Source organism: Pelophylax lessonae (genome assembly GCF_965119305.1).
Source record: "Pelophylax lessonae genome assembly, chromosome: 2".
Lineage (NCBI taxonomy): Eukaryota > Metazoa > Chordata > Amphibia > Anura > Ranidae > Pelophylax > Pelophylax lessonae.
The window spans coordinates 400,121,321-400,145,282 of NC_138769.1; the positions used below are offsets into that span (position 1 = coordinate 400,121,321).

Here is a 23,962-nt window from a genome sequence, read left to right on the forward strand (position 1 = left end):
TTCCTCCATGGTGAGGATCTCTCTTAGCTCTTGTGTATACATTTTGTAGGCCTCTTCTTCTTTAAATGGAGTCAGTTTCTAACATCTCCTTATTGAGTCTAATGGTCTTCCTCCTCTTTTTGTCAACAAGGAAGTTTAGCAGGCTGATGCCTGCACCATTAAAGAACTGACTCGATTCTAGAAGTTCTGTATCCCCTTGGTCAGGGTTTAAGTTCCACCTGAGGCTAAGGGGAACCATTTTTTCTGCTATATATCTCTCTAGGAAGACTATATCCCATGCGGCATGTAACTCTGCCACCATTACATTTTTGAGTCGCATGAATATTCCCCTGAGATCAGTGGATTCTGGTTTGGTTCTAGTAAACACATCATCCACTGCTAGTTTGCGGGAACTGTGATATTCAAAGATGTCCATTCCCTAAAAAAGGACGCAGCTACCTGTGAAAGTGTGAATAAATTGTGAAAGAAAATAGGTGCGCGGTCCTGAAGTGATGAGAAGTGAAGTGAAAGCAGCACTGAAATTTGAATTAAACGTGAGAGGATGGCAATATAGAAAACATTACCAAAGTGCGCTAAACAAATAATGAACCAAGTGTCTTGTCTTCTTCCCATAACTTGTCACACTTTGCATTAGTGATTAACTCACTAACCTTGTAACAGACAGACTAAATAAGCTCTTTACTAAACATCTGATAGAAAGGTCATAAAGATAGTACTTAGCTGTCACTCTGATCCTGGGGGGGGGGGGGGTGACTCAACCACAGGATAGTCTTTCCTGTCTTAATTTTGTCTTATATTGAATGGTGAACTCATACTAGTTTATCCTAGTTCTATTCAGTGTCTGTCACTCCTATAACGGTGCACACTTTCCTTAGAAGGTCTGAATAAAGCAATGAAAAATGCAGGTATATTTAAAGCCATAAGCAGCTGAAATTTTGAATAGTAAATATAACTGCAATAATTACACTTTTATCTGTTGCAGGTCCCTGAAGCCGCTTTCAAAGATAATATAAGATGACGCGTGAAGAGGAATTACCAGATTGGCAGACTTCTCAAGAGTTTTATGAGAAATATGAGCCCAAGGAGATTTTGGGGAGGTAAAGTTAATGGTTTTAAATATTGACTAGCTACTGTATATCTAAAATGTTTTATGCATTTCCTACTCTAGCCAGGATGAAAAAAAAAAGTTTTGGCTTTAGATACACTTTAAGGTAAATTGCACTTATGCTTCAACATAAATGCTGTATTTCATGTATAGTATTAGCAGCTCACTGAATGATTTCACTTGTAGCCTATAATAAAGAAGGGACATTGCGCACTGCAACTATTTAGAGAGACAAAAGACTAATGCATGATGAAGCACTTTCTGGAGCCTGATGCAGGGGTCAGAGCCAGTTCCCTGTAAATAAATCAGTGTGGCTTGTTAAGAAGACCACCGAGGTCATGGTACACAAAGCCAAAATTTCAAAGGGTGATGGGCTTCTTAAATTTCATAACCTTACTGGATTTCTTTATTATGCAAATTAATAGCAATAAAACAATATTAATATGACATTTCATTTTAGGGGTATTACTCTTATATTTCATGTCAACGATCTATGCACTTTGTAAAGTGTTCAGGTATGTTTCAGTAATATATAAATGTATAATTTTTTTTTATATTGAGTAAGAGGCTATAAGTGTAACATATCTGTGTGTGCAGTAAAACTGGGTATCGGAGGTATATAATTGAAAATAATTAACAGACACGTCTGTTATATAAATATATATATATATATATATATATATATATATTCTTGTTTCATTATACTGATATTCTTGTTTCATTATACTGTATATTCTTGTTTCATTATACTGTATATTAGATGCAATGCTTTTTTTTTTAACCACATTTCTATACTTCCTACAGAGGAGTTAGCAGTGTGGTGCGGCGATGCATATATAAGCCGACCAGAGAGGATTTTGCTGTAAAGATTATAGACATCACTGGAGACCACTTAACACAGCAAGAAATTGAAGAACTTCGAGAAGCCACTATTAAGGAAATTGAAATTCTGCAAAAAGTTTCAGACCACCCTAATGTCAGTGAGTAATATTTCATTGTAAAAATGTGTCTAAGAGATATAAGGAACTGTTGATTCCCGAATGAATCAGTTAGTATTCTTAAGGATTAACTTGATATTGCAAACATGAGCTTGCAATGCAAATATTGAAGTTGTAAATGTTACCTACTAGGACATGACTAATTGCATTTGATTATTTGATTTGGTGGAGATCTCTTCAGGTAACTCATAGCTCAGCTACAATGGTAGCCTTTTTCAAGTGTTTCTAAACCCTTGTATATTACAAGATGTTAAAGTGGTCCCTTTCTTAGGCTCCATGTACACGGGACGCTGGAAATGGCCGTTTAGGAGCAGTTGGGCGTTTTTTTCAGAAGCCCCTGAACCCATCTACATTTTATCTTATCTGTCCATGTACACCAGGTCGTTTACAGTCATTTGCAGGCAGTTGCGTTCAGGGACTGTTTTTAGAACGCAATTATTTGCGTTCGAACGTGTGCTTCCCGGCGTTTCAAACGCACAAACGCGTCCGAACGCGTCTGAACGCGTCCGAACGCGTCTGAATGAGTCTGAACGCGATGACCCGCGTTTAGCGTTCGCGTTTTTCCATTTTAAAGGGGAATAATTTTTTTGACCTCTAGGAACGCTTCTAAACGCAAACGCCCGCAAACGCCGCTAAACGCCCGCTAAACGCGGTTACAAACGCGACCGAATGGACGTTTCTAACGTCCTAAAAATTCCAGCATTCAAAGGGACTTTTAACAACGTCCCGTGTACATGGAGCCTTAGAGTTAACCCACTAAAACGTAGTTGCATGAATAAAATAAAAGCACCTATGTCACTGCATACCTTAAGGGACTGTGTAATTGGTTTTATATAAAGATATGCTGGTAGGTTAATTGGCTCTGGTCTAAATTGGTCCTAGTATGTGTGTATGAATGTAAGTTAGGGACCTTAGATTGTAAGCTCTTAGAGGGCAGAGACTGATGTGAATGTATAATATAAATGTAAAGTGCTGTAAAGCGCTGTAAACTGACGGCACTATATAAGTACCTGTAATAAATAAATAAATACACAGAACTGTGAAAGAGTTTTAGGCACTTGTGAAAAACTGCTGTAAGTAAAGAAGCTTTAAAAAAGAATAAAAGCATAGTTTTTATTTATCGATTTAAAGCCCACAAAGTGCCTAAATAGACCCTTTGCCTTTAAAACAGCACCGATTCTCTTAGGTACACTTGCACATAGTTTATTTTAAAAAATTAACAGTTTGGCTGTTCCGAACATGTAGAAAAACTACCCACAGTTCTTGTTTGAATTCCCTCTTTCTCATTATCAGCCTTGCAGAGTGTAATTTAATGTGTATAGGACGCATATAACACCTAATTCACTTTATAGAGCAAGCCTTTGAAATAGTCCTAATGGTATTAGATGTGGAGAGGTCCCAGGAGATTTCATATACTTTATTTTATCTAAAGATGTCCCAAATTGTCAAGATATTAGAAAGATGTAATTCAATATTAATGATATTTTTAAAAATGTTTGTAGTGTAGTATGTAATCAATATACATGCATGCTGGGACATCTAGAGGTTCCAGAAAATCAAGCTAATCTGAAATTGGGGTTTGGTGGAATACTATTACTTGATGGAAAATTGATTGCACAAAAGTAGATTTCGGCACATCCATTGTCAGTGGAGAAATGGCTATTGGCAGACAATTGGAATTTAAATTTAGAGCAGTTGAGTTTTCAGCATAAAGTAAGTTTTAACCACTTCTGGACCAGAAAGATTTACCCCCTTAATGACCAGGCCATTTTTTGCAACACAGCACTGCGTTACTGTTACTGACAATTGTGCAGTCGTGCAACGCTATACCGAAATAATCCTGTGCAATTTTTTTATTTTTGCGCTATAAACAAAAAAAGAGCGACAATTCTGAAAAAAAGAAAACAATATTTTTTACATTCTGCTATATAACATTCCCAATAAAAAGAAAATTAAAAATCAATTTTTTTCATAATTTTAGGTCAATTTGTATTCTGCTACATATTTTTGGTAAAAAATCAGAATAAGTGTGTATTGATTGGTTTGCGCAAAAGTTATTGCATCTACAAACTATGGGAAAGATTTATGTCATTTTTATTTTTTACTAGTAATGGTGGCAATCCACGATTTTTAGTGGGACTGCGACATTGCGGCGGACAGATCAGACACCTAACTTACATTTTTGACACTTTAGGGGGACCAGTGACATTACTACAGTAATCAGTGCTAAAAATACGCACTGTTACTGTACTAATGACACTGGCAGGAAAGGGGTTAACACCAGGGGCGATTAAAGGGTTAAATGTGTCCCTAGGGGGTACTTTCTAACTGTGGGGGAGATGGGCTTGCTGCAAGAACACAGAGACCTGTGTTCCAAAATAAGAGGAACACAGGATCCTTGTGTTCATTACTGACAGAACACCGGTCTGCCGTGTTTACAACAGCAGACCGCCGTTCTGGCTCCACAGGGAGTGATCGCAGGTGCCTGGCGGCAATTGCGGCCGCCAGACCCACTAATCAGCTTCCCCTGTGGCGAATGGGCGCAAAGCGACGTACAGGTATGCCGACCTGCCGCCGACGAGCCGACCTGCCGCCGTAAAACTATGGTGGCTAGTTGGCAAGTGGTTAAATCGATTTTAAAAGATGGATAGAATGGCATCAGGTATCTAGTTTTGCACTGAATTAGTGAGAAATTAAAGATATTACAATTTTGGGAAAGTTGTAATATTTTGTCAGTGAAATGTTTTTTTAATCTTTTTTTTTCCGGGTCAGATGGATGGGATAGTTTTGAATGTATAATGTTTTACTATGTAGAGTTTAGTTTGGTATTTTTGTTTTCTATTTTTTTGTTTCGTGTTGAGATGCTTTTCTATGGTATATGTGTTTGTCAGAAAAAAAGATGTTAATAAAATATGGATTTGAGAGCTCTAATGCACAAATTTGACACCTCTTGATGAAGTTAAAGTGATTGCAATGTCTCGTTTTGTTTTTTTTTATATTAAAAACCCAAACATGTTATACTTACCTCCTCTGTGCAGTGGTTTTGCACAGGGCAGCCCGGATCTTCCTCTTCTCGGGTCCCTCGCTGGAGCTGCTGGCCCCTCCCTCCTGTTGAGTGCCCCCACAGCAAGCAGCTTGCTATGGGGGCACCCGAGCCGAGCTGCAGCTCCGTGTATCCATTCAGATACTGCTTCAGAGCTGCTGTTCGGCCCCACCCCCTTCTCCTGATTGGCTAACTGAGTTTAATTGACAGCAACGTGAGCCAATGGCATAACTGCTTTGTCTCAGCCAATCAGGAGAGAGAGATTTGTGGATGGCTGAGGCACTTGTGGACATCACTGGATGTAGAGGGGGCTCAGGTTAGTATAAGGAGGACTGAGAGGGGCTGCTGCACACACAAGGCATTTTATCTTAATGCATAGAATGTATTGAGATGAAAAAAAAAAAAACCTTCTGCCTTTACAACCCCTTTAAAGCAGAATAAAACTGTGCAAATACTTACCTCCCTTCCAACAATGCAATGACCCTGAGGTCCCTCGCCAGCATCTTCTTCTTTGCATCTTCCAAGTCCCAGGTCTTCAGGCCTTTTGATTGGCTGGGCTAGCTAGGGAATGATGTAACTCCCACACATTCATTGCAATACCAAAGTGTGCCGAGAAAGCAGGTGCAACTCATACATTCTAAAGAAAATTGCAAACAGGCAAGTAAGGGCTCTTTCACGCGGTCCGCCTCCGTAGGCGGATCCGTGCTGCTCAGCGGGGATCGATCCGCGATCCCCGCTGAGCCGTCGGATGACAGCTCCGTCTCTGCTTGCAGTGCGGAGAGGGAGGTGTCACAGCCCCCGCTGCTCTCTATGGGGAATCGGATGAGAGCGGACCGCCTGTCCGCTCTTATCCGATCCCATCCGATCCGATCCCCAGGACGGATGGAAAATAGGGTTTCCGTCCGTCCGGATTTCATGGACAGGATCGAATGCGGATGGCAGCGGGTGTCAGCGGACATGTCACCGCTGACATCCGCTGCTCCATAGGGCTGAATGGGACATCCGATCAGATCCGCTTTAAAAAACTGACAGGCGGATCTGATCGGACCACCCGTGTGAAAGAGCCCTAAGTTTGTTTTATTGCCGAAGAAATATACAGTAGCAATGTCTCCTTTGCAATTAAGAGCTTCTCTTCCAACTCAATTTTTTTTTATGTTTGCACTTTAGTTCTGCTTTGATGTAGGCGCTGTCCCTCCCACCTGCTTCTCCCATCTCCTTTTTGGCCTGTCCATGTGATGGGAGGTCTCACTAACCAACAGTAAAGCATGGAAAATGGGGGGGGGGGGGGGGTGGCAGGCTAATACCTACTACAGGAGAGGTCAGAATTGAAACTCCAGCACAGCAATACACTTTTACATTTTATGTTAAGGTTGCTGCTTTCTGAGAACAAATTACAAAGAAATGTATAATTCTTTTATTAGCGTCTTTTCCTCGTAAAGTCTGAACTGACAGCAGTTGTCATAGAGATCAATGGAGATCTCTGTGACCGAATCATTTCACAATCATTTTGAAAACTTGTCTCCTGCTATTATATTAACAAATGCCATGGAAACAGTTTTTTTTTTCTTTCTTTTTTCTAAAGATGCTTTGCTACAATGTAAAGTAGTGAGTGTTCAGGTTGTATAAGGCTCCTTTCACACGGCCGCTCCGTGTGAAAGGTTCGCTGCGGGACTTTTTTTTTTTTTTTACCACGGAGCGGATGACATTTCTGTCATCCGCTCCGTGTGCCCGCATATCATCCTATCCGTTTGCGGATGATATGCGGACATAATGTATGTCTATGGCACTGCGGATGTCAGCGGATGACACCGCTGACATCCGATTTTCCTTCCTTTCCGTGTTTTACACGGAAGAAAAAATGGGTTCTGTTCCATTTGTAAAAACGGAACAGAACTGAATGGAGGAAAATCGGGTGTCAGCGGGTGGTATTCCGCTGACACCCGCAGTGCCATTCACTTACATTATGTCCGCAAATCATCCGCAAACGGATTGGATGATTTGCGGACACACGGAGCGGCCGTGTGAAAGGAGCCTAACAGTGTAAATTAGCTGTCCCCTCAAAATAACTCAACACACATTAATGTCTAAACTGCTGGCAACAAAAGTGAGTACACCCCTAAGTGAAAATGTCCAAATTGGGCCCAATTAGCCATTTGCCCTCCCCGGTGTCATGTGACTCCTTCGTGTTACAAAGTCTCAGGTGTGAATGGGGAGCAGGTGTGTTAAATTTGGTGTTATCGCTCTCACTCTGTCATACTGGTCACTGGAAGTTCAACATGGCACCTCATGGCAAAGAACTCTCTGAGGATCTGAAAAAAAGAATTGTTGCCCTACATAAAGATGGCCTAGGCTATTAGAAGTTTGCCAAGACCCTGAAACTGAGCTGCAGCACGGTGGCAAAGACCATACAGCGGTTTAACAGTACAGGTTCCAATCAGAACATGCCTTGCCATGGTCGACCAAAGAAGTTGAGTGCATGTGCTCAGCGTCATATCCAGAGGTTGTCTTTGGGAAATAGATGTATGAGTGCTGGCAGCATTTCTGCAGAGGTTGAAGGGATGGGGGGGTCAGCCTGTCAGTGTTTAGACCATACACCGCACACTGCATCAAATTGGTCTGCATGGCTGTGGTTCCAGAAGGAAGCCTCTTCTAAAGATGATGCACAAGAAAGCCCCTAACAGTTTGCTAAAGACAAGCAGACTAAGGACATGGATTACTGGAACCATATCCTGTGGTCTGATGAGACCAAGATAAACTTATTTGGTTCAGATGGTGTCAAGCGTGTGTGGTGGCAACCAAGTGAGGAGTACAAAGACAAGTGTGTCTTGCCTACAGTCAAGCATGGTGGTAGGAGTGTCATGGTCTGGGGCTGCATGAGTGCTGCCAGCACTGGGGAGCTACAATTCATTGAGGAAACCATGAATGCCAACATGTACTGTGACATACCGAAGCAGAGCATGATCTCCTCCCTTCGGAGACTGGACTGCAGGGCAGTATTCCAACATAATAATGACCCCAAACACACCTCCAAGATGACCACTGCCTTGCTAAAGAAGCTGAGGGTAAAGGTGATGGACTGGCCAAGCATGTCTCCAGACATAAACCCTATTACGCATCTGTGGGACATCCTCAAACAGAAGGTGAAGGAGCGCAAGGTCTCTAACATCCACCAGCTCTGTGATGTCATCATGGAGGAGTGGAAGAGGACTCCAGTGGCAACCTGTGAAGCTCTGGTGAACTCCATGCCCAAGAGGGTTAAAGCAGTGCTGGAAAATAATGGTGGCCACACAAAATATTGACACTTTGGGCCCAATTTGGACATTTTCACTTAGGGGTGTACTCACTTTTGTTTCCAGCGGTTTAGACATTAATGGCTGTGTGTTGTGTTATTTTGAGGGGACAGCAAATTAACACTGTTATACAAGCTGTTCACTACTTTACATTGTAGCAAAGTGCAATTTCTTCAGTGTTTTCACATGAAAAGATATAATAAAATATTTACAAAAATGTGAAGGGTGTACTCACTTTTGTGAGATACTGTATATAATTTATTAGTGAGGGGCAGTAAAAATGCATTATTATTATATAAGCAATTCAAGTGAAATTATTATTTGGAACTAATAAACCTAATCTTAGAGCAAAAGTAGATCAGCTGCTGATTACAATCCAACAGGTTCCATATTTCAAATAAAGGAATCCTCGTTCTGTTATGGGCACTTTGATATCAACCAAATTAATTATTAAAAAATAAATAAACCTTAGGTTTAGTTATTTTTTTTTCTTAATCAGCACAAGGGATGGCAATCACATTGAATGAGTAATGTTCCTTGTGCTGATTGCTAATTTCCTTGTGTGAAACTTAATTCCCCTGACCCCCCACCATAGCAGGAGTCTTCTGGTACTGCAGTGGTTAATACAGCTGCTGGACTTAGGCCCTTTCCACCCCCCCCCCCCCTTTATTCATAAAAGATATACTATCTGCTCCCACAGTGAAAGGTGCTTTATGAAAGGAGGAGGTGGACCTTTCATTCTTTCCATTCCGTCCTCCATTCAACTTGTCATTGCTGAAAGCTATAGTATGGCTTCTATAATTGGTGGAGCAGGGGTGGAAAGGCCGGGTATAGTCATCACTCTTAACAATTGCTTATGACATATGCAGGGGCTCATATTAATCCGTGCAGCACAGAAAGATTATCCCTGCAGTGGCATGGAGGAATTAAGATCTAAATCAAAAAAGCAGCCACCAGCACAAAGAAACACTTCTCATTCAATGTATGAATCATCCCTTGTGCTGATTTTTACAAAATTAACTAAACCTAAGTCTAATATGCAAATGAATCAACTCAGCCATAATATCTGGTTGTCCATATACTATAACAAGGAGAGCGAAGGAGGGAGGTAAAGCATAACTAAAGAAAAAACTATTATTGGATAGAATGTAGAGCGATTAGAATGCTTGTCAGTTATTACTGCTATCTGTGCCCACATTAAGGAGATTCACTCTCTCTATTTGTCCTGTTTGCTATTATCATTAAAAGTGAAAGCAAAACAAAATCCCAAAGTTTGGGTTGTCCCCAGAAAAGTAATAGAGGGGAAATCTTTCATTGTGGACAACAGTTCTGGTTACCTGGGGATCCCCAAGGAATTCCCTTGAATAGCAGGGATTTCCTCCCACTTCCTGTTTGGCTATGGGGCAGGAAGTGAAGAAATATCTCTGCAATGGGACACAGATGGCAAAAAAAAAAAGAAAAATCTGACAGAGGTTCTAAGCATTTATTACTGTATCCAAAATTAAAAAAAGTTTTGCCTGTAGTTCCACTTTAAAGCGGTTGTAAACCACTGTTTTTTTTTTTTGGACCTGCAAGGTAAAGGCATAATGTGTAAGTATGCATCGCATACTAACACAATATGTAAAACTTATCTGAAAAAATTCAAACAAAGCCCTCCAGCAATGCGCATGCATGGGGAGCCATCATTCACGGCACAGGTATCTGAAGCAACGGCACGGGTGGTGTTCCTTCAGAGTGCATGCGCCAATGACCTCATGGGCTGCATGTAATGTAAATATCCCCTAAACGATACACGTTTAGTAGATATTTACAGTACCTATAGGTAAGCCTTATTATAGGCTTACCTATAGGTACAAATTATACCATAGAGTTTACTTGCTCTTAAAGTAAACTCTAGCATCCTCAGTATTCCTGTTTCAATATCTTCTATTGGTCTTTATGAGCATATTCTTGCCATATGTACAGCACCATCTAGTGGCTGAAAGAGAGAAGTACGGCCTATTTTTTTTGAGAAGAGTTGCAAGAGATGAAGAATTTCTTTTTGCATGACTAATATTCCCTAGTGAAGTGAGAAAAGGCAAATCCACACAATAAATGCAGTTTCATGGATTCTCCCTTGAAGTTTTATTTTTCAAGCTGCTTACAGAGCAAGAGGAGACTCTAAAGGAATTGCTTTTTTTTTTTTTAAATACATGCTGTTATTACTGGATGGTAAACGGCAGAAAAACTGTTAATATGGTTCCTTTTATTAAAATATCTGGAACATTTGCTGTACATATCAGATGCTTGGAGGTTTTTAGAAGTAGGACTGATCAACAATGCTCTGGGATACTGCAGAGTATTATTCTTCATCGTTGCACCCTAAGCAAGATTTTACTGTAGCATTAAATTACACACTGCCAGCTTTAGTGAAAACAAAACTGCTGACTACCTCATTTATTGTTTCAAAATCCAAACGTTCTTCTATATAATACAGATCCTTCCCCATTTTCTGCTTTGAAATATGTATGTAGAGGCAAAGCTACAGAAAGTAATGGTAATGTTACATGTAAACCCTAACAATTTACTTCTCATTTGTTCACTTTTTGTCAGTAAACACTGCTGCATCGCTAAAAGTGTTTTGTTATATCTATTAAATATGTGCAAACAAATACTTGTTGATCCTGCCAAGAGCTGTCCTGTGTTCTGTGCACTCTGCGGTGTAACCTCAAGTACTGGTATCAACCCAGCTCAATTCATCTCTGTAAACTACAGATGAGGAGAGGAAGAAGATTTCTGTAGTTCTAACACACATCCTGTGCTAGGGGGACAACACTATTTTTCCATTGATTCAGTACAGTGTGTGAGAGTTGTCAGTCTAAGCCAGGAAATGTGTTATTGGCTGGATCACCAAGAGAAAATAAAGAAATAATGAAAGAAGAAAACGAATGTAGCTACCACATCTAAAGAATAATAAGCTGCAATACGTTACATTTTTGTTATTGGGTTTAGATACACCTTAATGCTTGTGTAGAGCCTAAAATTACTCTAGGCCCTGAATTTGCAGAGCATATACTGAATAGACGCAGTTACATTGAGTGCATGATAAAAATGTCTACAAGCTAGGAAAAAATCACTTTATTTAAATCCAATTACTGAATGTTCACAAATGTACTGTGCTAGAGCCTGTGTACATGGCTGTTAGGCCCCTTTCACACGGGCTTTCCGATCAGGTCCGCCTCTCAGTTTTTCAGATGGACCTGATCGGACCCTCCATGCACCCTATGGAGCGGTGACATGCCCACTGACACCCGCTGCTATCTGATCTGATCCTGTTCCTGAAATCTTTCTGGAGGATCGGATCCAATGGGATCAGATGAAAACGGACAAGCGGGCCGTTTTCATCCAATATCCGCATAGAGGAGGGTGGGGCTCTGACAGGTTTGTCTCTGCACAGTGAGCGGAGACAGACCTGATATCCGCCTACTCAGCGGATCGATCCCCCCACTGAGCAAAGCAGAGTCCGCCGGGTGTAATGTTCATGTGAAAGAACCCTTAGGCTCCATTCACATCTGAGCGTACCTTTTTTCAGGCATTTTTTTGGGCATTTTTCAGGCATTTTTACAGCATTCTTTGCAGGTGTTTGGAAGCAAGCATTGACATCTGACTCAAATCGCTTGTAATCTGCCAAGAAAGAAGCTCATGTACTTGAGTTTCAGGTGTTTTGCTTCAGGGGACAAAACGCTAATTTGTGAACAGGGGCCATTGAAATGAATAGGATTTTGCTTGTTGGTGGTTTGAAACTTCAGAGATGAGCGTTTTACGAGCTGAAAAATGCTCAGGTGTGAACAGGGCCTTAGGCCTCCAGGCTTGCCCCATGGCAGAATTAACCCTTGACATTAATGTTTTATAATTGCCTTAAAGTAGAACTATAGGCAAAAGTTTTTCCTGGTGCCTCCATGGCAGCATACTAGTGATAGAGCTCCGCCTCTACTCCTCCCTCAGGACTAGTGAGTAGCATAAAAGAAAGGCCCAGCCCCCTGTCCCATCATTCTTCTTTTTTTCCTCATACCTTCCTGACTGGTGAAGAATAAGCAGTATGTCCATACCTCTGCCTCCAGGCAGCTTTCCGCCGGGTTCAGCCTCTCCTGTGCGCAGTCTCGGTTCTTGGGTCGCTCAAAGCACTAATAAGGCCGGGAACCCCTTCTGTGGATCTTTGGGGTACAATTTGCAGTGTTTCCTCATAGGAACGCATACTGCCACTGTCTCTTTAAAAAATCTTAAAATGTTTGGTTTTGCAGGATTTTGCACAAAGACCGTCTTTTTTTTTTTTTTCTTCCCCCCTCTTTGCAGCTTGGATTCCCCTTTAGGTTTTCCAGTACTCATTTGTTTGTGTGTGTTCGTTTTAATTGTTATCTTCCCCTTCTCTTTCCCTCTTTTTCTTTTCCCTTCTTGCCTTTATCTTACCTTTTACAGCCTGTCCCTTTAAGTTTTCTGTAAAAACATCAGATTCCGTGTGAATGGCTCCCAGCCCTGGGATTCCCCCTGCAGCGCCATGTAAAATCGAGGCCGCCCCTTACTCCACAGAGTCTCGGCGTCTCTGCGGACCGCCTCGCAGGGCGGGGAGTAGGGCCGTACACGAGGAACGTTCTGCGCATGCTTTTATAATTATGGCTCGCCAAAAACGTGACACTACCTATGGAAGATGCAGCTTCTTTCAAAGATCCGCTAGATCGGAAAATAGATCTGGACCTAAAAAGGAGCTACCTGGCCTCGGGCGCAGCCTGTAAACCGGCTATTGCCCTTACATCTGTCTCCAATGCCATCAGGGCATGGACGGAAAATGTTGAGACAGCGCTACGCCAAAATGTCCCTAGAGAAGACATTGTCAAGGCACTGGAGGAACTGAAAATATCGTCCGATTTCATCGGAGAGGCCGCCATTGATACCATATGCTGTTCTGCGCAATCAATGCTCCACACAGTAATGGCCAAAAGGGCCCTCTGGCTAAAACCATGGACAGCGGGCCTTGCGTCCAAACAGAGTTGGTGCAAGATTCCGTTCGACGGCAAATCCCTCTTCGGAGAAAAGATTGACAAGGCAATTTCCAGGGTAACTGGAGGCAAGTCTGGTCTCCTGCCACAAGACAGGAAAGTCAAGAGGACAAGAGTCTATTCGTCTAGATTCCGGCCCTCAAATTCCAGGGATTATAGGCAAGCCAGACAGAACAGGGATAACAGAAGACCCTGGAGAGGCACCCAGGCCTCTTTTTTGAACACACGCAAAACCAAGGCTTTCACCACTCCCCAGGAGGCAACGAAGCCTTTTTGACGCCAGAAGATCGCAATCCCTCCCAGTTGGAGCCAGGCTAGAGGCCTTTTTCCCAATTTGGGCTTTGCGTTGTCAGGACCCCTGGGTTCTGTCAACAATCCATCAGGGTCACCGGTGGGTGTTTGCTCATCCTCCTCCTCATGCATCGTTTCAGGAGTCAAGAATACCAGCCTCGCCATCAAAAGCATTGGTATTATCCCAATTCCTGACAGATCTTCAGCTTCAAGGTGCAGCCATACCGGTTCCATTGGCGGAGCGTTATACCGGTTTCTATTCTCCACTCTTCCTAGTGCAAAAAAGGACGGGAGGTTGGAGACCGGTGATAGACCTCAAGAGGCTCAACCGATATATAGAGCTCGAGAGCTTCAAAATGGAATCCTTGCAAACTATCCAGGTCATTCAGCCAGGAGATTGGTTGATATCTCTCGATCTACAAGATGCTTACCTGCACATCCCAATCTTCCCAACTTATCAGAGATTTCTGAGGTTCGCTGTAGGCGAGATACACCTTCAGTTCAAGGCCCTTCCATTCGGGCTCTGCACGTCTCCGCGAGTGTTCACCAAGACCTTGATAACTGTCCTAGCCCCCCTCAGGGAGAGGGGGTTGAGAGTGTACCACTATCTGGACGACATTCTCCTGTTGGCAAGCAATCCAGATCAACTCAGATCCCACAGGGAAATTCTCCTTCAGACTTTGCAGGAGTTCGGCTGGCTCATAAATTTTCAAAAAAGCAACTTGTCCCCGACACAACAGATGGTTTACCTGGGAGCCATGTTCAACACCCAAGTGGGGACAGTGTCCTTACCCAGCCAGAAGATGGATATTATCATACGGAGGATGTTCACTGTAATTCGGAGTACTCATCTGACGGCCTCTCAGTGTCTGAGTCTAGTCGGAACAATGTCCTCTTGTATTCCCATGGTGCCATGGTCCCACTGGCACCTGAGGTTCTTCCAAACAGGTTTTCTGTCACAATGGAGGAAACAACACCTCTCCCAGAAAATCCGAGTGACCGCCTTAATGCGCAGAAGCTTGTTTTGGTGGACGAAGAAGGAAAATCTTGCCAACCCCCGTCACCTAGGCTCATTCAACTGGACCATCCTTACGTCCGATGCGAGTGGGCACGGATGGGGCGCCCATTGCGGGGAGGTCAAGCTTCAGGGAAGATGGTCCCACTCAACCAAAGGAGTGGTATCCAACGTGCTGGAACTAAGAGCGGCATTTCTAGCTCTGATTTCCTTGGCACCCCTCCTCCAAGGCCACAGAGTCCTCCTGAGATTAGACAACAAGACAGCAGTGGCATACCTGCTGAGACAAGGAGGTACTCACAGCAGGACCCTCCTCCGGGAGGTCGAACCCATTATGCTGTGGGCAGAAAGGAACCTACGAGATCTCAGGGCCGTTTACATTCCAGACCGGCTGAACACAGTGGCAGACGCTTTATCCAGGAGGTTCGCAGACAACAATGAGTGGTCGCTACATCCACAAGTTTTTCTCCAAATCACCAACCTCTGGTACCCTCCTCAAGTGGACATGTTTGCCACTCCGGACAACTCGAAACTCCACAGATTCTACTCTCGCCTCCCCTACTCTCAGTTGGAAGCAGTCGATGCCCTGACATGCCCATGGAATTTCTCGACGGCTTATGCCTTTCCTCCCCGCCCACTGATTCTGAAGTTTCTCCGGAGACTTCTCACAGAATCAGTACAAGTCCTGACGATACTCCCTTTTTGGCCGAAGAGACCGTGGTTCCCTCTAGCCATCCATCTCAGTGTGGAACCCCCCATCAGGATTCCGCATTTTCCCTACCTACTGTCCCAGCAGGGACTATATCATCCGAACCCGCAGAGATTAGATCTGCGGGTTTGGAAACTGAAAGGCAAAGGTTTCAGGCCTTAGGATGTACTCCTGAAGTCATCTCGACACTTTTGAAGGCCAGGAAGCCCTCTACCAACGCGGTCTATTCAAAGGTGTGGAACAAATTCCTAGCGTTTGCCGCGGGGCAGGACTTCAACCCCGTCCTCCCCTCTACCTCTCAAGTTTTAGCCTTTTTACAGACAGGATTGGACTTAGGATTGGGACTAAGCTCCCTCAAAGTACAGGTAGCAGCAATCTCGGCTGCGACCAACAAGAGATGGGCCGAAGATCCTCTAGTGGTTACCTTTTTAAGAGGAGTGTTGAAAATTCGTCCTCCCGTTAGACGCTCTTTTCCACAGTGGGATCTTTCCCTGGTCTTGGAGGTTCTTTGAAACCCCCCATTTTCTCCAGTGGAACAGGCCTCTCTTTGGAACTTGTCATTACAAACTGCCTTCCTCTTGGCCATCACCTCCGGCAGACGAGTCTCCGAGCTACATGCCCTAGGAATAAGTGAGGATCACATCACCTTTTTTCCGGACAGGGTCGAATTTCGCCCTAGGCAGGGGTTCATCCCCAAGGTCTCCTCCTCTTCTCATCTTCTAGAACCTTGGGCCCTTCCAGTTTTCCAAAACACAGATGCAACTCAGCACGACCTAGACATCTCTAGAGTTCTTCGAGCCTATCTGGAAATCACAAGCTCATTCAGACAGTCTGACAGTCTGTTTGTCATCCCCTTTGGGAAAAACAGGGGCAAAGAGTCCACCAAGAGGACTCTATCATCATGGATCATCAAGCTCATCCAGAAAACCTATAAAGTCAAGGGGCTATCTCCACCTTCACAAGTAAGAGCTCATTCTACTAGGGCAGTCTCGGCTTCCTGGGCGGCAAGGGCCAACGTTTCCTTAGAGACAGTTTGCAGGGCCGCCTCATGGTCATCACGTCATACATTCTTCAAACATTATCGTATCGACCCAAGGTCGCTTACAACTGTGGAGTTCGGCAGAAGGACTATTCAGTCGGCCATGTCTTTGTCCAATTAAAGATTTGCATATTTAGCATTATCCACCCATTTGTCTTGCTAGTTATTTATCACTAGTATGCTGCCATGGAGGCACCAGGAAAACAGAAAATTGTTTCATACTTACCGTAATTTTCCTTTCCTGGTGCCTATCCATGGCAGCATATGCTCCCACCCCTGGTATTCTATATGACAGAGAATGATGGGACAGGGGGCTGGGCCTTTCTTTTATGCTACTCACTAGTCCTGAGGGAGGAGTAGAGGCGGAGCTCTATCACTAGTATGCTGTCATGGATAGGCACCAGGAAAGGAAAATTACGGTAAGTATGAAACAATTTTCCGTTTTTTTTTCATTTTGGATAGAGTAAGGGAGGGTTATTATAACTAGGGATAAGGATTAAGGGACTATTATAATAGGGATAACTAGGGACTGATAAGGTTTTTTCAGGGCCGATACCAATACCGATACCGATATTTTGGTCACAACGTATCGGTACCGGCTGAAATGGGCAGATATTTTTGAAGTTTTGAAAAATACAGACAATTTTTGACACAAATCTGATACTAAACATGTTAATTTTTGTTTAATGCTTAATGGCTGGCTTGCTGGCACCCTGTGGTGGGTGGCGGGCTGGCTGGCACCCTGTGGTGGGTGGGTGGCTGGGTGGCTGGCTGGCACCATGTGGTGGATGGCTGGCTGGCACCCTGTGGTGGGTGGCTGAAAAGCTGGCTGGCACCCTGTGGTGGGTGGCTGGCTAGCACCCTGTGGTAGGTGGGTGGCTGGCACAGGGGCTGTGGGTGGCTGGCTGGTACAGGGGCGGTGGGCGGCTGGCTGGTACAGTGCCTGTGGCTGGCTGGCACAGAGCCTGTGGGTGACTGGCTGGCTTGCTGGTACAGTGTCTGTGGCTGGCTGGTACAGGGCCTGTGGGTGTAGGTGGCTGGCTGGTTCTGGGCTGCTGTGGGTGGGTGTATGGCTGTGATACACTCCCACGAGACTAGTCCCGACTCCAGACGAGGCTGTCCAAGGCAAGGCAAACGTTTTCTTCATTTTGGATAGAGTAAGGGAGGGTTATTATAACTAGGGATAGACTGATAAGGTTTTTTCAGGGCCGATACCAATACCGATACCGATATTTTGGTCACAACGTATCGGTACCGGCCGATATGGGCTGATATTTTGTACATTTAAAGTTTCGAAAAATAAAGACAATTTTTGACATAAATCCTGTAGTAAACATGTTAATTGTTGTTTAATGGTTAATGGCTGGCTTGCTGGCACCCTGTGGTGGCTAGCTGGCTGGCTGGCACCATGTGGTGGATGGCTGGCTGGCTGGCACCCTGTGGTGGGTGGCTGGATGGCTGGCTGTCTGGCACATTGTGGTGGGTGGCTGGCTGGCTGGTACCCTGTGGTGGGTGGCTGGCTGGTACCCTGTGGTGGGTGGCTGGTTAGCACCCTGTGGTAGGTGGTTGGCTGGCACAGGGGCTATGGGTGGCTGGCTGGTACAGGGCCAGTGGGCGGCTGGCTGGTACAGTGCCTGTGGCTGGCTGGTACAGGGCCTATGGGGGGCTGGCTGTCTGGCACCCTGTCTGTGGGTGGCTGGCTGGCTGTCATCCTATGGTGGGTGGCTGGCTGTCTGGCACCCTGTGGTGGGTGGGTGGCTGGCTGGTACAGGGCCTGTAGGTGGCTGGCTGGTACAGAGCCTGTGGGTGGCTGGTACAGAGCCAGTGGGTGGCTGGCTTGCTGGTACATTGCCTGTGGCTGGCTGGTACAGGGCCTGTGGATGTGGGTGGCTGGCTGGTACAGGGCTGCTATGGGTGGGTGTATGGCTGTGATACACTCCCGCAAGACTAGTCCCGACTCCAGACGAGGCTGTCCAAGGCGAGGGAAGCGGCCTAAGAAGGCAGAATGATGTCACAAAAATATCGGCTAGTTCCGGGGCCGATACCGATATATCGGGGAAAGTGCATATCAGCCACCGATATATCGGCCTATCCCTAATTATAACTCCTGTCAGGTTTTTTTTTCAAAATCTGTGTCCTGTTCTAGAGATTTCCCTCACTTCCTGTCCCAAAGCCAAACAGTAAGTAAGCAAAAATCCCTGCAAATCAAGGGAATTCCTCTGGGACACCCAGCTCACTAGAACTAGTGTCCCCATTGGAAGATTTCCCCTCTATTACTTTTCTGGGGACAAGCCAAAATTTGGGATTTTCTTTTACTTTCACTTTCAATGATAATGGTAAACAGGACAAATAGGAAGGGTTGTATCTTCTTAACGGGGACACAGACAGCAATAAAAACTGACAGGGGTTTTAATCCCTCTCCACTCTATCCAAAACTATAAAAAAAAAAAATTGCTTTTAGTTATACTTTAAGTTCCAGAACCTTGAGATAATGACTTTCTGCTTATGCTTGCAAAAACCAAGATTAGAACCAACGAGGGCTAATCTTTTTATAGACTTGTTCACCATGTATTTGGTAATATTTGCAGTATGCCTACAAGCAATCATGCAGGGGATTTCAGCATCATATACACAGACAGAAGAGGTTATCCTATGACAAATTTTGGCTATTTCACAAGTAGATTCCATGACTGGGTTTGTGCCATATATGTGTTGATTAGTAAATTAGCTATTAAGCAAATCAAGCAACTTAATGGCTGACTGTCATTCAGTGTATGAAATGCACTTTCAGTTTTGGGTAGAATTTACAGGTGATTTGACAAACACTTACCTATGTGATTTAATATTTTAATTTTGGTTTTTCCTCATGCATGTGAAATTTGAGCCCTAACCTATTTTTGATTAAAATTCTCTGGCAGTTAAGCCTTCACAGAATAGCTATTCCAAGGAATGTAGGAATATTAAACACATTATAATGATGGAATTGTTTTTTTTTTTCTCTCAGTCCAGCTGAAGGACAGCTATGAATCCAGCACTTTCTTCTTTTTGGTGTTTGATTTGTAAGTACGATAGTTTGTGATTTGCATTGTGCATTGATTATCATTCCAAATACTGTATATTGCTTTTGTTTTGCCTGGAAAGTCGGCAGCCTAAATGTGAAAATGATTAGGGGTTATCCACTTATCCATGTCTGTAGCTTATAAGTGGAATTTATATCCACTGACCCCATTATACGTTCGGTGCTGCATAATTAAAACTATTCTACTAGTTACGTGAATTAAAAAGACAGTCCTACAACAGAGTTTATGAACTATAAATAAGTGTAACTTCAGCCTAAAGTTTCTTCTTGAATTTTGGATAGAGTTGGCAAGGTTAGAACCTCTACCGGGTACTGTATACAGGGTGGAATTTTCATAACAGGCATGCAATCAAAACTTAGATCTGCACAGTAGAGAATAGGCAGTTAGCATGCATCAGCAATTATCACATAATGCCTTCAAACAGCTAAGTAAAAACAGCAACTGCCCAATTTCTTTAACTAGCTATTAGGGAAAGGGCTTTGCACAGAAGAAATTTTGCCAGCATGCCCACAAGCTAGCCAGCTCCCCCAAAATAAAAACAATTTACACTGCCAACAATTTTTTTATAGTAATAAATATTTATTATTAATTAAAATTTAATAATAATAATAATAATAATAATTTGTTAATAAAATAGGTTTTACTTGCACAGCATTTGCTTTCTTTAAATTACCTATTTGTTTCCGGCCTTGTTCACTCGGGCATACTTAAGCAGACACCTTTGCCAGGGCCATATTTGCCCACACGGGGATGCACAGGTGTTCCATGCATCCCCATGCAGGCAGCCTTATTCAATTGGGATGCAGCGGCTGCATGGACACATCTGCTGTTCCCAATTAGACAGCAGTGCGAGTGTGTGGCCCCAAAGTCACATTGTCTGCATCAGCACCCGCACGAATGTCAGATTGGTAACAGTGGCTGTGTCCGTGCAGCCGCTGCGTGCCAATTGACATGACTAGGACTGCCTGCACTGCCAGAACACGTCATCCCCATGCAGGTAAATATGGCCCTACACAGAGCATATGGTATGCCCTGTATGAATTGCCACTCTGTAACACATAATAAGGTAGAGGTTGGCTGGTTTCCATAATGACAACGGTATGTATGCCTTAATAGCAGAGGCGTAACTAGAACCTTCAGGGCCCTGGTGCAAGAAACCATGAAGGCCCGCCCTTGCCCCCGACCGTGTCCCTTCCCACTGATCCCGGGGCCCTTTAATCCCATCATGGGACCCTTTATTATGGTCCCGCAGCGGGCCACCTTCCTGTCATCTTGGGGCCCCCCCATTGTGGCAGAACACCAGAGCCCAGTCGCAAGTGTGACCTTTGTGACCCTGGGATTTCTGCCACTGGTGTCAGTAGTTTGCACCCCCATTGGGGGGGCTTTGTTGAAATATCAGGGGTCTAAACAGACCCCCGATGTCTCACTTTTGAGATCAAAAAGAGATTAAGGACAGATGCATCAGTCCTTTTCTCTGCAGCCCCAGCTACACAGAATAAATGAACAGGAAAAGCTCTGTACAGGGCTTCCTATTCATTCATATACTGAAGCATAGTAAACACAGTTTACTATGCTCCAGCATGAATGAATAAAAAAAAAAAAAAAAAAAAAAAAAAGATCAGTACGGATCTATTAAGACAAGGAAGGGGCCAGTAAATTGCACATTTACTGGGACCTTCCCTGCTCTCCATCTTGACAGATCCTCCATAGCAGCCAGTGGGAGGTGGGAGGGGGAAACCCGGCAGCGAGGGGCGGCAGGACAGAGATAGGGAGGTGATGGCAGTGGCTTGTAGAGGAACTGATGCCCTCCATTTCCCTCCTGCAGCTGCTGAATGTCTGCGGGAGGGAATGGAGTAGAAACGGGCATTCAGCGGCTACATGGCGGGATTGATTCCTCTACATGCCGCCGCCTTCCTATTCAGGTGTACAGGGGGGCCCCATGGAGCATTGGGCTGGGTTGCAAAGGCTTACTAGGAAAAACATGACATTGATTCCAACCCTTCTGCACTTGGTTACAAAAATTGCACTTTCATTACTGTATATGTCCCCAATAAAAGAGATACCCTCTTTAAGATACCACTGTCACTAGGACAGAAAGGGAGGGACATGCCCTTCATTGGCAACACAAATAGCAATAAATATCTGAGACATCCTATTCCTTCTCCCCGCTATCCGACCCAAAAAGAAAAAAAATGTTTAAACTTTAATATTTGCTTTAAACTAAAACTCTACGCAGATGGAGAAGCAAGTAAGTCCTCAAGACCTTCACCAAATCATTAGTTCAAAGATCAGGGCCAGGAAATGCTTGGTCTCTAGCAATGTGTGCAAGTATAACATAAATAAAGATAAGAACTGTCATTTGTGTTCCTTTGGGTATTACAATGGCTTTTTGCCCTGTTACATCTGATGTGTTTAGATCGCACCATTCAGACATTCATCTAGCATGATGTCCTTGAGGAACGTAGTGGATCTTTGGGACTTTACACATCAGCAGATGAATGAGAAGTTTATGAATGTGATTCTAATGAGCTTACAATATTGGTCTGTTGCCAGATTGCTCTTTATGATTCTCTGCAAGTCATTCTAAGCATTGTTGGGTACAGTACCTGCCATCTTACTTATGTAACAGTTGCCCTCACAGATGTCCGAGTGACAGACATTTCAGCTCGGATGTCCTTGTACCCTTTGCTGTGATCAGTTAAAATTATCACGAGATGTTTATTTTTACTTTCCGTTCAGCCAGACAGCTAGGATGCAACTGAGAACTTCCAAGAAGGTCCAAGCACATTTAGATCCTGACATTTTAGATGGGCCTCTATTAAATAACACCAGAGACCGGTCTGTGATAGTAAATTTACAAGGATCAATGCAATAGCTACAATAAATTCTAAAATCCAATATCTTTCATTGTCTTGAATTTTGTATTAAAATATAAATTCTTGGAGCTCGTTTGTAACATAATTATTCACACTTGCTATACATGAAAACTGTGGACTATATGGAGCTTATATAATTTTCTTTACCCATGCTGTGTCTCTGTAAACAGCGCCTTCATAGCAGTCACTGTGCTTTGCCTACATTTAGCTCCTCTCCACTTCACTTGATAGGAGTTCTTCTGGTAGAAAAAAATGTTTATTATTGTTTCCTAATATGTATATATATATATATATATATATATATATATTCTATGTATTTCACATATGTATTTTTGTTTCTTATATATATATATATATATATATATATATATATATATATATATATATATATATATATATATATATATATATATTCTATGTATTTCATATATGTATTATTGTTTCAGAATGAAGAGAGGTGAACTATTTGACTACCTCACAGAACAAGTTACATTAAGTGAGAAGGAAACAAGGTAACTGTCTGTGTTTAAAATGATCCATGTATCTATTCATAGCTCCCAACTGTCCCTGATTTTGAGGGACTGTCCCTGATTTTGAGGGACCGTCCCTGATTTGGAATAAAGTCCCTCTGTCCCTCTCTCCTCCTCATTTGTCCCCTATTTTGGTCTGATCTGTATAGTTGTATATAAAATGCACTATTTTTGTTTCAAAAAGTGTCTCTCAGTACTAAACTTTTCATCCAATCTCGCGATTGCTGCATTTGCAAATTTCAAAAGCCAGTATAAAGGAATAGTAGTGGTAAAAAAAAAGCACTTTTGGGTTTAACTATTTTTTTTTAAATAATTCTTCTTTAACCACTTAAGCCCCGGAAGATTTTACCCCCTTTCTGACCAGGCCCTATTTTGCGATTCGGCACTGCGTGTATTTAACGGACAATTGCGCGTTCGTGTGACGCTGTACCCAAATGAAATTGACATCCTTTTTTCCCCACAAACAGAGCTTTCTTTTGCTGGTATTTGATCACCTGTGCGATTTTTACTTTTTGCGCTATAAACAAAAAAAGAGCGACAATTTTGAAAAAAATAACAATATTTTTCACATTTTTTTAATATGAAATTCCCCCCCAAAAAAATGTAAAATTTTTTTAACATTTTAGGCCAATTTGTTTTCTGCTACATATGTTTGGTAAAACAAAAATCGCAATAAGCGCATTTTGATTGGTTTGAGCAAAAGTTATTGCGTTTACTAACTAAGGGAAAGATTTCTGTCATTTTTGGTGTTTTTTTTTAACAAGTAATGGCGGCTAGCTGTGATTTTTTTTTTTGCGGGACTGCGACATTGTGGCGGACAGATCGGACCCTTGACTGACATTTTTGACACTTTTGGGGTTACCAGTGACATTACTACAGTAATCAGTGCTATACATATGCACTGTTACTGTAAAAATGACACTGGCAGAGAAGGGGTTAACTTTATTGGTGAT

General features: G+C 43.1%; 1 protein-coding gene across 1 annotated transcript in view; it reads left to right on the plus strand.

The window, feature by feature from the left end:
• Nucleotides 1-974: 974 nt before the first annotated feature.
• The window catches only part of PHKG1 (phosphorylase kinase catalytic subunit gamma 1), a 48,456-nt gene continuing 25,468 nt past the window's right edge, over nucleotides 975-23,962 (plus strand). The window contains exons 1-4 of the mRNA XM_082246752.1: nucleotides 975-1,097; nucleotides 1,910-2,085; nucleotides 19,528-19,582; nucleotides 22,926-22,991. Coding sequence (XP_082102878.1) covers nucleotides 1,015-1,097; nucleotides 1,910-2,085; nucleotides 19,528-19,582; nucleotides 22,926-22,991 — 380 coding nt within the window. The 5' untranslated portion in view covers nucleotides 975-1,014. The remainder of the gene's footprint in view (nucleotides 1,098-1,909; nucleotides 2,086-19,527; nucleotides 19,583-22,925; nucleotides 22,992-23,962) is intronic.